Source organism: Xylocopa sonorina, chromosome 1 (genome assembly GCF_050948175.1).
Source record: "Xylocopa sonorina isolate GNS202 chromosome 1, iyXylSono1_principal, whole genome shotgun sequence".
NCBI lineage: Eukaryota > Metazoa > Arthropoda > Insecta > Hymenoptera > Apidae > Xylocopa > Xylocopa sonorina.
Window position 1 is genome coordinate 13,617,118 of NC_135193.1, and position 14,514 is coordinate 13,631,631.

General features: G+C 47.3%; 1 protein-coding gene across 1 annotated transcript in view; it reads right to left on the reverse strand.

Annotated features, from left to right (window-relative positions):
- If (integrin subunit alpha inflated) overlaps window positions 1–14,514 on the reverse strand; it is a 60,436-nt gene that overhangs the window by 23,105 nt on the left and 22,817 nt on the right. The window contains exons 3-4 of the mRNA XM_076902747.1: window positions 13,664–13,773; window positions 2,060–2,219 (exon numbers count right to left, since the gene is read on the reverse strand). Coding sequence (XP_076758862.1) covers window positions 2,060–2,219; window positions 13,664–13,773 — 270 coding nt within the window. The remainder of the gene's footprint in view (window positions 1–2,059; window positions 2,220–13,663; window positions 13,774–14,514) is intronic.

Consider the following 14,514-nt stretch of genomic DNA (forward strand, 5'->3'; position numbering starts at 1 on the left):
AACGTTAGTGGGAACGCCTCTGCACGCGGTGCCACGAGGCTAACTGTCCCAAGGAGAATTCTACCGGGGACGACGTCGCCAGCGACAAATGGAAGGTGGCCGCGGAACAGGCACGCCGATTCCTATCCAGAAAAGGCAACAATGAGCAAAAGCGAGGACAAGGGGGACGAGCGCCGGTTCATAAACGAGCCAGCCGTCAAGAATCCATCGTACGGTTCTCGGGAAAAGCGGCGGCGGCGGCTGCGAGCGTCCGCTACAAATTGTTTAATTGCTCGCAGTCGGACGCGGAATTTCTCGACGATGAGCTCACGCATTGACAAACACCCAGCGCTTCCGCGAGATTTTTTCGTTTTCTCATCGATAGCGACCGTTCTTATCGCGGCGAATTTTTTCTTACCACGCGAGCGGAAAGTTATTGGCGTCCCTCTTCGTGGAAAGATCGCTCAGAAGTCAAAACACGAATGGCGGACTTCGATTAACGTAATCGACTCTTTAAACAGTTTCGCGTTACATACGATGCGGTAGATATCAAAAGTATAAGCGATCGTGTTTAAGTATAGTTGTCACGTGTGTGGAAGTAACGAGGCTAAACATAAATGTGCGTCTACAGACTGCAGTCACCGAACGTATGTTGTACCTCTTTAATTCGGATTTTTATCGACCCAGCGAAAGCTTTCGCATTTTCTACGCGATTTTTTTCAGTCGCGGTCAACCGCGGCCACGAGAGACCGCAGATGCGGTTGTTTCACTGCGCACGGCTTTAACGATAACAAAGGATCAAGTAATTGCTAGTTTTTTCGTCTCGCGATATTTTGAATGAAACTACCATTTCTCTCGAAACCGAACGAACGCGTCTGAACGCTCTCATAGAAACGACCAGCTATATTTTATCGAGTCGCGCGATCGCTGAAGATGATTGACCATAGAAACTTCTGAAACATCCGAACAACGTGGGAGAGCCGCGATACTCTCCCTTTCCGTGACAGGCATAAATAACTTCCGAAATCTGCGGCGAGTCTCTGCTCGACCGGTGATAACCTGGAGATAACCGAAAAACGCAGTAAATTCCAAAGCTGCTTATCTTCGAACAATGACACGGGACACTATCTCGAGGAAAAAACACAGGAAAGTGCACTTTTCCTGCCGAACATAATACTTAGCTATTGAAACGCGGTGTTTGCCTTTGGACAAATTCTCGATAAAACAGCACTTCGCTCGGAGAGCTTACCAGCTTATCTGCTGCTGCTCGAAATTTTTCGGTCGCATGCGACTCAGCATTTTTCTCCAGATCACGAGCAAACAAGATAATTATAGCGAAGTGACAAGTGCTCTTTTTATAGCTGATCTAATTCCAGATTTCAGTCGTTTTAGTTGAATTATCCCATACCCCAATTATCCCTTATCACTCGAAAAAAAAGGTGAATAATGAAGAAGGGTAGAAGGTACCTTGCTTGAAACCGCCTACAAGACGGACGATTAGAGGCCAGCTGATTAATGGATAAAGAGGAAAGCCAGGCACGCCAGGAGTCCCGCTTTTCGAATCACCGTAAAACAAGCAGCCGGTTCTCCCAGAAAATCGATACGTCTTTTGTCATTAAAACGCCACGGCAGACCTGCATGGACGACAGGAAATATCCTGTTACCAGCCGTATTTATGGTCGCCATGGTACGAGGACACGGCCACATGTCGTAGCGGATCCTTGTCCCCCGTCTGGGAGAAAATTCGTCCCGTGGGATCCCCGCTTACGCTACCCCTACGCGAGCCACCGAAACGAAGCACGCGAAACGGAAAGAAGAGGGAGCACTCGAGCTCGAGGTTGTTTACGCCTGTCTATGGGGTGCACGGTGAACGTGGTTTCGATGCACGCAAGTGTTTCTTTCGCTTTTGTATTTCTTTTAGTTTTTTCTTGTATACTAAGCTAAGTTGGGAGTGCACGTGTATACGAATGAGAGATGATGTATAAATGGCGAACGTATCGTTCGGTTCTGGTGACTTGTAGCAAGTACAGCGACCTCAAGAAGTGACTTAAAAGTTAAGAATCAGGTGGAGTATACTCACTCGTTCGACAGGGTGAGAATTCGTGCGACTCGTTGAAGTTGTTGCTGATGACCCAACAGGTACCCACTGGTTCTCTCCGATTTCCGATTGCCTTCTCCTTGCTCCATCGATTGTCGCTCACGGGGTTCATGGAGAACCAGATGTACCGCGGGGCGCACGCCTGTAAAACAGAAACGTTTAACGTGGCTCACCTCTTCGCTGGCATCGCGTTCGTATTGTTAATGACCGTTCCCTCGCAATTAGAAGTAACGACCGGCCTCTCCACTCGTTAGCCGCACTCTGTTCCGATCCGCAACGGGCAAATACTTCCGCCGCCGATTAAAATTGCACGGTGCACCACCACGCGCGAATCAACGTTCACGCGACATTGGCATCAATTGTGCCGGTCTCTGACGCGAAAGTTCGCGTTACTTAAGAAACTTCGAATCACGGTGAAATCTGAAGTGGCCAAATAAATGAGAAGCCGCCACTCGCGAACGAGAAATGAACATCCTTTCTTTCTACCCCACACTTCGCGTTCCTGTTCTTTTTAAATAAGTACAGTCGAGTTTTGTGGACGAATGTGTATCGCACTGGAGATGATTTATCTATGTTTAAGTAACATTTGAATGTTTAGGGAGAACCTTTTAACGGAGCTAAAAGTGGACGCTTCTGGAAGACGTTTTCAGTGCAAAGAGGGGTAGTTGGACGAGTAGATATGCGCGCTCCGAGGGATTTCGCTCCAAAATTACATTCACCTCTTTAAACATCACGTACTTCACAAAACTAACAGCTTTGGCCTAGACCAGCCCATAGAGCAAACAAAGCGACACGTTTTCTACAAAAAAAAGAATTATATAACCATCACGCGCATTCGTTTGTCTCGCGTTACATTTTCGCAGCAAGAGCTAACTACGGCCGAACGTTGTGTCATCACCTTTTTCACGAGCCAGTTGCGAGAGTTGGATAATTCGTATTTTTGGCAGTGGGGTCGCAACGACGACTGCGTGTGCGTACAGTTTATCCGCGCGATCAAAACCTCGGGCAAGGTTCGCTCGCGCGACATAATCGTGGTGTTACGTCAATCGTTTGTACTTGACCAGAGAAGCGTTTCTAGCAGCTGGTGACCTTAATAGCGGCCATCGGAATAAATGCACGCAATAAAACCCGCTGACGCGTATCATCGATCAAAATTTCATTTAAGGAAACCTCTCTCTCTCTCTCTCTCTCTCTCTCTCTCTCTCTCTCTCTCTCTCTCTCACTCCTGAAACGAATTCGTTCTCGCCGCGCCGCTAATTAATTCCCCCACGGGGTCGCGTTACTCCGCCACCCCGTCGACGGTTTCACGCGAGGCGCGGCCCAGAAATTCTGGCGGCGCAGGTAGCCCGGAGGAGTTGCCGCGTTCAATTCGACCGTCGTCGTAAATCAAACACCTTGAAAGGAGCCCTCGCTGCATTTAAAAGCGTGTCTACACGCGGATTTAAGAGAGAGAACAAACGGGCGAGGCGTCCGAGACCCGCGCGGTCCGGTAACATTTTAATCGGTATCCAAGGCTAGCGCCGTGTGTAAACGAGCCCTAAGGAACCGTCTGCACGCTGATTCCGCATGCAGCAGGATCTCGTGTGCCCGACCAGCGCACGCGATATTGCATTATTAATTGCGGGCCAATTAAGGCACGCTACCAGAGACGCGTCGCCTCGCTCGAAATCGGACGCTGCGCGAGCATTCGATCGGGAATTGAACGGGCTTATCGAGCAGCTGAGACGTCCACAGTGTGGACGTTGATGCGACTTAACGAGGTGGAAGTGTAAGGGTTGATCCGGACTATTGAATCTTCCTCCCACGGCGAATCGAGAGATCTCGATCCGAGTGTTCCACGGCTGGCGATCTAAACTGAAGTATCCCCGATTAACGATCGAATCGTCAAGTAATTGACGTGCGCTCGCTGTAATCGATTTATTGACGTCTATTGGTGATTCAGAAAACGTCTACGTACGTACGGGCATGCAAATAGGAATCGATCGTTCGACGCCGGAGAAGCGTTCGTAGGAAGAGCCAAGTGTCGTCGAGTCGTGACTTAATTGAACGTAACGACCGGTTGTGTTCTTTCATCGATCGGGCGGCAGGGAACGGCGGACAGGAACGGACGAAAAGAAGGAGAGGCTGCCACGATGTGTACCGCAATTTATCCATTGCGCCAGTTTAGCTCAATCGCTCAAGGATCGCAACCACGAATTGCGCTTGCGACTCTTTGCTTAGCTTGCGGAGAGTTCTGCCTTCGAATCAAAATCTGCTCGAGTACGTAGTCCGTTTGCTATGTAAAAATGAGTTAAACTCGAACGTTTAACAAACATTCTCGATCGTTCTCTGTTTCCTGCGTATCAAAGGCTAACGCTTGCTTAAGGCCGGTCAAAAGGACGGACAGAGGAAAGGGGAACTCGAGCGACGAAAAACAGCTGCTAGAAAAAAAAAAGTGGAAGACTAAGGGGTTAAAAACGTGCTCGAATCGAGAGTGTGTATTAACGGCGGACAGCCGCGAGGAGTACAAGAATGAGTTTGGTCATCGGACGTTCCAAATAAAGGCAGTCCTCGGTGAACCCTTTAGAACGCGCGTTGTCGAGTGGTCGAGGAGGCGGAGTAGTTGAATCGAAGGAGCAGCGAACGATAGAGGGAAGTCTGGGATTATCACGGTTACAGCTGTTCCCGTGGATCAATCGTGGCCGAGCCGCATCGGGCAAATCGATCTTACACCTTGACACGAGGCTCGGATGTATCTTGATCTCGGATATTAAAGGTATTAAAGAGTCGACGGCTGATCGACGCGTGGACGATGAAAAAGCAGATGTTCCTCTCTTTCTCGTCTCGGCTGGATTGCGTGCCACAATGTTCAAATGAATGCCCGAGGTGGACGAGAGGAAGTTGGTGATGGGTTTTGGAGATTGAGATCTAAGTGGTAATTGAGCTTAATCAAAGATTACGTGGCAGATATCGTAGATACGATTTAGTTTAAAGGGAAGTATAACTACCAGAGAGTGGGTATTATTAATGCAATTCCAAAGCTACCTCTGTTCGACGAAAACCAATATCCTTTTCGTTTACCGATATATTTGCTTTAAACACGCGCAACAAATCATGATTCGTGGTTGCTCGATCGTTTTACGCCAATCACCAGCGACTCTGTAATTCCGATCTCGTTCGCCTATTGTACACGCGAATTCAAGGACCGGAGAGACATGAATTTCGCCGAAACGGCACGCTGCGAATGTAATTTGCTCATCGTCAGGGACCCCGGAAGAGTTTAAGGCCGGATAATAACACGTTCCCAGCGTGTTTTCACGGCCGTAAGAAACGGAGTACCGATGCGCAATCGACGAAAAGCCGCGTACCTCTAATTACGAGAGGGAAAGGGTCGATCGAGAAAGAAGGAAAAGGACGAAGCTGACTGAAGAAAGAGAATAATAATTCCAACGGTGGCCGTATTCCTTGGCAGTGATTGCGCCACGACTGTATCTGCGTTCGCTCTTCATTAAAAGGACCACTCGAAAAGAACTTAAGATCGACTAATGACACGGTTCCTTTAATGTCTTCAGCCGACCACTTTGCTGCCTTTCAACGCGCACCTCACGAGAGAGCGAATCTTTTCTCTTATTTTAATTCGCATTCGAGGGGTTGAGCACTGCTTTTATTCCTCGACTTTTTTCTTGTTTCGAGGATTGTGTAGTAATTGGTGAATAATGCGATAATTGCGGGGCAGATTTGAAAACGCGAGGCAAGAGATGATGAAGATTGAGAATGGTGATAAGATGTTTGTCTAGATTGGACATCTGATCGAATTAAATCCTCTGACGCAACTCGTGTAGGTTTTATTGGTCAAGGAAATTAGGAAAAAATGAATTATAGATCTAACGAACGACAAGCAATTAAACTTCAATTATCAAGAACCGTCGAGTCTGTATCAGTTGTCTGAGAAGCAACAAATTATGGGCTGTTGTGGGAATCGGTTTGAAAAAAAGCTGGATTACTTTTTCTTTACGAGGCACAAAAATGTTCGTCACGAAACGATAAGAATTATCTGTTAAAGTATAAAGCAGTCAGGGCAATCGAACTTCCTTATCTAAAGGGACGTAAAATATCCTGTACAACAGCCGACAGGATTTTAATTGTTTTACACGTTATCACTTCCTGCTGTTAGTTCGAGACTACCTCACCGTGAAAACTAGAAAACAGGATTTTCGAAAAATTCCATCGCTCGCGTCGAAAGGAAATCGCGATGAAAGCTTTTCACGTGCAAGGGTCGAGACCTTACACCATGAGAGTTTACGAGGCGACCGATTGGGCGCAGGCCAACGTGGAACCCACCGTAAACCCTTTCCGCGTTTGACCTTTATTGTTCGAAACGTGTAACGCACGTGTGCACGCAGGAAATTCCCGGTGCCCAACGTTGACAAGCGCCGGCATAATAGCGGTGGGATCGTATCTCGTACGCCACTGTAAATTAAAACAATGTACCACTACTTTGTCCGTCGCAATATTACCTGCAATTCTTAATGCGTTTCCATTGTAACTCGCCGGAACGGGACACGATAATGCCGACTGGAAAGTTCATCGAAGCCAAGAAATATGGATTCGTTTATCGAGGCTGCCCGTTAACCCTTGAAAGCTATGCAGTGTCCAAACGAGCAATGAAAAACTGTCATCCATTTTCATCGCTTTTTCCTCGATTATATCTCCCGTCACTGTGGTTTCGCTTTTTGCTTTGCCACGGCCAATACAACTTTCCGATGGAATAAAAAAAAAACGAATATACTGGACATATATCGGCAGCGAGAGAACGACCAGGCGGGCGGTAAGTTATTTCTGAGCCGTGAATGAGGTCATCTCGGGTCGGCTGCGCCCAGACCCAACCAACGAGGATAGATCGGCTGTATTTTCGAACAGTCGATACGAGGACAGTTTCCGTGGAATCGTAGAGGCTTTTCGAAGAACGCGCGCCACCCCATTTTTCCCTTCCTCCTACGTTACGGAGTTTCAGAGTCTCGCACGTCGCGCAGGGCTCTTGAAGGGTGGTAAAAAATTTCATTTCGAATGAAACGCGAGTCGATCGATCCCAACGACTCTTCGTGGAGGACGCTCCTCGCAACAATTCACACGGTACTACAGACGGTCAACGGAACGACGCGAAACAACTGGCAACCTTCAAGAGAACCACCCCTAAAAGAAAGTCCACGTAAAAAGCAAAAGTGAAAAAAGCGAAAACACAGGCGGTAGCCGTACGCGAATGAAATATTTCTGCTAAATTTGTCCCTGTGCTCCACGGCTATATTTTTCAGCGTGCTTCGTCCAGAAGCCAGGAGCTCTGGCCCCGTGACAGGATAACAGAGCGACGAGCCACGGACGGATATTTACGCGCGGTGGCTGCCGGAGGAAGCAGAAAGGACAGCGAAGGTGCACGCACGGAAGACGCGTTCGCTTTGGTTTCGTCGTTGACTCACCTCACGCTGACAATGAGTCACTGCCTTATTTATACATCGTGTGTGTATACGAACAACATATAACAGCTTTGCAACGACGGTGACTAAAAAAAAAGGGATTGGGGGAGGGGGAAGAAAATCTCTGCCTCTGACAGGCTTTCACAATCGGGTGTTCCATATCGCGCGTGATTAGCCTGCCACCTTTGTTCCATAAGTTACGAAGAAAACCATATTTTGATCCCTTTGTTGCACGAGATGAAAAATTGATACGCGCGCGGTATCGTAACTTTGTACGCGCACCCCTACAATGAAGAAGGTGAAGGATGCGTCGTTGGAACGGACTAGAAGGCAGCGTGCGACTTCGTTGAGGATCAGTCGGTGGGTTCTGCGAATGCGTTTCGATGTCACGGATGCGATATTTCAGATTCGCGAGGAGAAAGGTGTGAGTTATCGCACCCCCTCTGGTCGCGGCGTGTTACGTTTGATGGGTGAGCAGCGGGTTACATTATGGGCAGGCTTGTTAAGAGCGGTTGGCCAATATCCGGGACAAAGCGACTCTGCTCGTCGGGTGTTCGTTTTGCTTTGGTAATGGAGAAGCTGCTTTTCAGCTGAGCGAAGTGGTAGTTCGAGGGATTTGTGTGTTTTGGAAAGTGGTACGAATTCGATGCTATTGCTTACTCTTTGGCTTACGAATCGTTGTCTTCTTCCTTTCTTCAACATTTTTTCATTTCGCATTTTTCTATTTTGCCATTCTTCCCAGACGAGAAACGACAAGAATTCAGACGCTATGCGGTGAATTAAAACGATCGTTCCGCTAATGCGACTTCGTCACGGCGTTGTTGATTGTAATTGGAATTGTTCGGGAGGCTGATTCGCGAAAACGGCTTCGAACGCACCAAAACCCCTGGCCGAGGATAAAAACCGATCGTTTAATGGACGTTGCAATTTGTCCCGTCGGCAAAACATACGACTGGAATGCGCATTGTGTCCGCCTCTTGCATTATTCTACTTCGGCTCCACCTTCCGAACCGGAACTTGCCAAAAGGGATTATCGAACGTATAGATATACACACATCCGACTATAAATCACTGTACACTTAATACATACCGAGTAAAACACGTTAACATGGCGGTTGAAAAATAAATAATGGCCATTAATTGTCTGTATCGTAAATGGAACTAAATTATACCGTATCCCCAAAGACCTATTGGAAATATATCTCTTCGAAATTAAGGATGGTAGCGTTCATTTGAATCGCTGGTAAAAAAAAAGAAAAAGAGCTCTGGAGCACCGTGTCTCTCCGACCTCTTCTATTCGCGTAAAATAAAATGTACGATCTCAGGCGTCCATCATAAATCGCAGGCAACGTCCACTTAATCCCGTCGCGACCGCACGGCCATATGATTCCGAGGCGAACCGCAACGAAATTCCAGCAAGAAAGGGAACGGACGATCGCGGGAATCGGGCAGCGACACGTACCACGGGACACGAAACCGAACGGGTAAAGAAAAGGAGAAAAAGGGGCGCGCCCGCACACCCTCCTCCCTCGCGCAGCCAGAGACAGAATGATCAAACGCTTCTCACAGTATCTCTCGCGCGGCCACGGGAATTTCTCAAACATTGTCCCGTCGATTCCCTCTGACAATGGTATTTCCATTCTGCCGGCCGACAAACGTCCGATCCACCTTGGCCCCATCGATCCCGAACGGTCTCAGGGACTCCGCTGCCACTCTGACCCCGAAACTGGACGTTTCTTTCGGTTCGCGTACGAGGAGGAGGTCGCAGGGAAAGAGGACGCGAATTTTTCGGACAAGATTCTGCTCTCAGCACGGATCGGCTTTCCGATACCACGAGGACGATTCAATATAAGTAACAGAAATTTACGTTATCGAACGCGAAGGCCCACTGACGCTGTTATCGATATTTGCGTAGAAACTTTTGCCAAATGGGACAATAAAGTACATCCGGCCTTTATTCTCGAACAAGGACGATCGGGGGTTTTTACACGCGCAATAAAAGAAGCGGCAATTCGGTATCGGCAATAATCTTTGTACCTGGAAACCCTCTTTTAACAAGGGTGGACGAAAATTTCCATCAAATCGGGCGGGGAACACGGATTTCGTACAAGGTTCTGCTCTCAAGCTGGGTCGTAGGGGTCGATGGTGTCCTTTCGGGCAGACACCGTGCGCGCCGGCTTTTAATCGATGCGTTTTTGCCAGCGGATTCCCCGCGAGGACTCGCGACGACGACGCGGCTTTATCGCGACAGGCTCCGTCGTATTTTATTGTTCCCTCGATTGTTCCCTCGGCCCCCGTGGCTCCCTGTACGCGCACGGTTTTTGCCTTCTTCGGGCTTTCTTTCCTCCGCCCTCGGTTTTTTGCCAGCCCCGCATTGTCCCTGTTCGTCCCGCGGCCGTTCTTCTCCTTCTCCTTTTCCTTTTCCTTTTTCACCGAGGTCTGTCTCGCGAGGAAAGTAGGTGAAGCGTGCCCCGCCGTTCGAGTCAGCCGCCCAGGAAACTCTCGCGTTTAGCTCCAGTCGAGGCGTATTAATAAAGATCGTCGTTACCGCGCTGGTAATTTATGCGTTTTAAATTGCGCACGGGCTATCTTTGAGGAGAACGATACAGCCAATTTCTGGGTCAGTTTTGATGGCGCGAGTGAAATACGAGGGGGTGAGATTTTTCTTCGCCGCTCAGCTTGAATTCCCTGATTGCTTTTATTGAGCGAACGGTATTTTTATGAAGCTATTCGGATCGCGACGATGCTTTTTGCTCGCTAGAAATTGCGAACATCTCGCGTCTCGATCGGTGATCGTAAAAAAAACTGCTACGAAGATCTTCATTTCATTTCATTTTCCTTACGTACGAAATTCATGTATTCCTTTACCCGGCTCTAACCGCAAAGGGTACAAATGGGAAACATAAAATGTCCCCGTGGTGTTTTTCGTCGCGTATTCAATGTTTCGTCGCTGTACGATTTGATCGGACAGAGGATTCGCCAGCGCGGGGGCAAAAAGAGCTCCCGGGTGCCTCTTATTTGGAGAAAGGAGAAAAGAGGGAAAGGTCGAAAGCGCGAAACATCTGGCAGCAATCAAGATGCTGTATCTTCGAAACGTCGGCGCATCGCGGAGGAGATCAGAAACGCGATGCTGAACACGAGGGGGAAAGAAGCATCGCTGAATTGGGTAGCTGGAAAAAAAGCGCGCAGCGACAGTCCAACGGTGGATGGAAATATGAGGGCCAGTTTATTTAGGAAAGCGAAGATGCGAGAATTGATTCGAGTCTTCTACCGTTGCGAGTTCAAGTACCCCTGTACTTCGAAGCTCTGCACTTTCGAAGAATCACCGCGTGGAATTTTCATCCGAACGAATTCGATTTTCTATACCTTTACCATTTGCCACGTTTCTTTTTTCGAAAAGGTTCCCAGAGCAATTTTCAGGAGTCAAACGCGAACGTCGGCGAGCCAGGAATTTCAGGAATGGTATTTATACAAGGACCTCGGGTTTTTGTTAATTAATAGTGTGACTGAGTAGGAGCTCTGTCCTGTCTCCTTTTACGACCGGAGGTGGATACGTGAGGTTCATCCTTAATACCGCCGAATGTATCCGTCACGTCATCTACGGCGCTAAAACGATATAGTCGAGGGGAGATTATTCGCGTCACGTAAAGGTGACGTCCACCTGCGAGTTTGATGTGTGCCGAAAGACAACGATCTACCCTCCGGCCATGCGCAGGCTCGTTAATTAACCGAAATTGTACGATTTAACCTTCAATTAACTGCTCTTTAAGCAGTGTCTTTTAATTTCTTTATTAATTGTTCGAATTTCCAAAATTCGAAATTAATAAATTGTCATAAAAGAAACGAAACCTAAATAGACCCTCGTTTCGCTCTATACAGTAAGCAAAAAAGTATCGGAGCCTGTCGACGGACCGCCTGTGTTTCTTACAGAATATCGTGAACAAATCGATCGGTTGATACGGTAGCAAGCATACGACGAACACACACGCGTCGATAATGAATGGAACGGTATCAGAGAAGGAAAGAGTGGAAGCTGTTTCTTCCACGGTCTGTCGATGGCGGGATCGAACTACTGGGAATCGCTGCAGGACGCCTGTTTTCTCTATACAAGTAATTCACTGGGATTCATCGAGTCGCGGGCAAGAACGAAACCGTCGAGAGGCTCGTATCAACGCTACAGCGTGAACACACGCTTCTGTCTGACAGGCATAATCGTCTGATAATATCGTCGATCGCGTGTGGAGAAATTATGCGATTCCTCTTCGAGTAACTGCGAACAAGCTGTAACTTGCGCGATGTAATTTACGATGATGGATGGATGTGCTTTGATACCAGTTCTTGGATAATTCTGAACCATTTAAATGATAATCTTCCTAAAAGAATCTAGTAAAATTCCTTTACGAATGCGTAACTTCGACAGAAGTTTGACGAGAAACCGATTTCCTTTGACGCGAGCAATCGCTTATCTTTAATTCGCCTATCGCGACTGTTGCGTAGAGAAAGCGAGAAAGAGGAAAAAAGCTGGGTGTCATTTACCATGGAACGCGCGCTCGCATTCTGGAGTAAGTAGATAATTCTCGGATACTGCAGCCTAAGGGGGAGGTGACGAAAATGTCGCAGCCACGTTTCGCAATGCGAACAATTACGCGGTCACGGAAACGATAATCGCTGTTAATACATCCCCCACGTGTTCAGCCGTACGGCCCCTCTATTTATAGTAGCCCACGTGGTAATTCCGTGGTCTGAAACAGCCGATTTCTCTACTCCGAACACGGGTTCGTGGAAAGGATTGTCCGCGAACAGCGTTTAGTCATCTTGGATGTGGATGATTATGCGGTGCGGCAAATGTGTGTCATGGAAGATCGAGTCTTGGAAGATGTCGGATCGTGACGAATTCCTTTACGATTAAGGCAAGTCGGATATTCCTGAAGAATTATTGGAATACTTTGTTCCTCGAATGGCACAATTTAGAACGCTTCTGAGGAACAGGTGTATCGTATCGCTCCACTTTATTATGTATTCGATTAAAACGATATCATAAATGAGAATAAGATTATTCGATTCAAAGTTTAGCAGATTTTCTAAACCTCATTCTCTCTCTCTTTCGATTAAAATAACCGTGAAGCGATGAATATCTAGGACGGAATGGCTCCAGCGAACCAAACGAAATAATCAGGCGATGATCTAATTGGGAACTGCTAAACAAACGCCGCGAAACCGGCGGTTCGGTCGAAAAATCCCAGCGAAGAACCGCGGGTTTCACCATTTATTTTTTTCCCTTTCCGTCAGACAGCACTGCATCCGTGCGTGACGCGCATCCGCACATGCGTGTACAGGATAGATCTGGCCAAGTGAACGAAGATAAGGCAGCACTTCATAGAAGCCGCGTCCCTCGGGAAAAAGAAAGGGACCGGCCCTTCCAGGAGGGCGGTGATCCTCGCGGTTAGATCGATATCCGGACCACACTCGCGTTGCGCGTCGGATTGCTGAGCGCGTCTGCGGAAGCGCGAACGTTGCGTTCGAATGGGATTTCGCACGCGCGCAAAATGGCTGCCAGGTGAACGCGACGTGTGTGTATATGGGAAAAATTGCATTTCTCGCGAGATTCCACATTGCGCACGCTTTCGAAATTGAATATACTGGCGAGAAGTTTTGTTTCGACGATTTTTGGAAATTTATAGGCACCGGGAGTAATTTCGAAGCGATCTCGCGAGCTTATGCTCCGTCTATCGTTACACGTCCATCGTTTCTTTTATAAGATAGCTTAGATAGCGGAGTAATGGCCATGAGTCGAGACGTGGCAATGGAAACATAGAACGAAGCCGAGATTCGTTTGTTTTCGATTCCTGAAATAGAAGGTATGGTTTTCTAAGAACATACGCCTGTAATTTCTCACTAGGCCCCCCCCCCCCCTCATCCATTTGTAACTACTGCTTTTGTACAGAAGTTCCTTTAAAATCTAAAAGGAGATCTTTTAAAGTATCACGTGCAACGGTATACGGTTCCCTGTATCCTTTTTATTATGGTCATAAAACGACGCGTCTAGAAATAATCTACGCCTAACGAGCCGAAGATAATTATGTTTCCGATACAGGGGGATGAAAGGGAAGCGTAGATATCACGAGGATTTACTTACCATTATGGGTCCACCATCGATTTGCGAGGACGAAACCGTAGCACCGAACCATTGAAGGGTTTTGTTATCTATCTGCTTCAAGCCAGTTGGAACTTTGCTGTAGTTATTCCCTGCAAACGGAAACCATTCTTCATTAGTCGTTGCCACGTTGGCGATTACTCAATTCCTCGGTGATTAATGCATCGATAAATGCATGAAATAGCGTGTTTATTCATTTTTATCGCGTCCCCCTTTGATCGTTGCGTATCTTTATTATTTCTTAAATAATTTCTTTTTTGCAAAATCATTGAATGTTTGAAGTTGACAAAAACTAATTATAGAGGAAGCTCGCCCCTCAATTAAATACTATAATAACGAAATATTAATAACGAGACACATGCGAGTTTAATTAGATAACGGTCACCGTCATACTGATAACGGATCAACCGCTAACAAAGAACAAATTACACTCTGGATATTCCAGCGCGCGTTCGCGATCGATTATCAGAAGTATGCGCGGATCCGTTTCGAAGAATAACGAATTCCGTCACCCTCGATGGACGGTGCACTTAATATCGGAATTAAATTCTCGTAAATCTTAGGGTAGAGGCTTCCCAAGAGCAAATCAATGGCCAGATATCCCATAGCTAGGAGTCACTTAGCCATAGGTGACCTAATACGTCGTCTGGACGAGCGGAACGTGCTCGAACGGAATGAAACGAAACAGAAAAGACGAGTGCTAGCGCCGTTTGCATTCACTGCAAGATTAATTCCCGACGCAGTCGGCGCTGGTAATATATATCGCGACTGATAGCGGCTTATTACAATTTAAATTCTGCAATTTTATCCCTTTGAGTCGAGAATGTGGACGA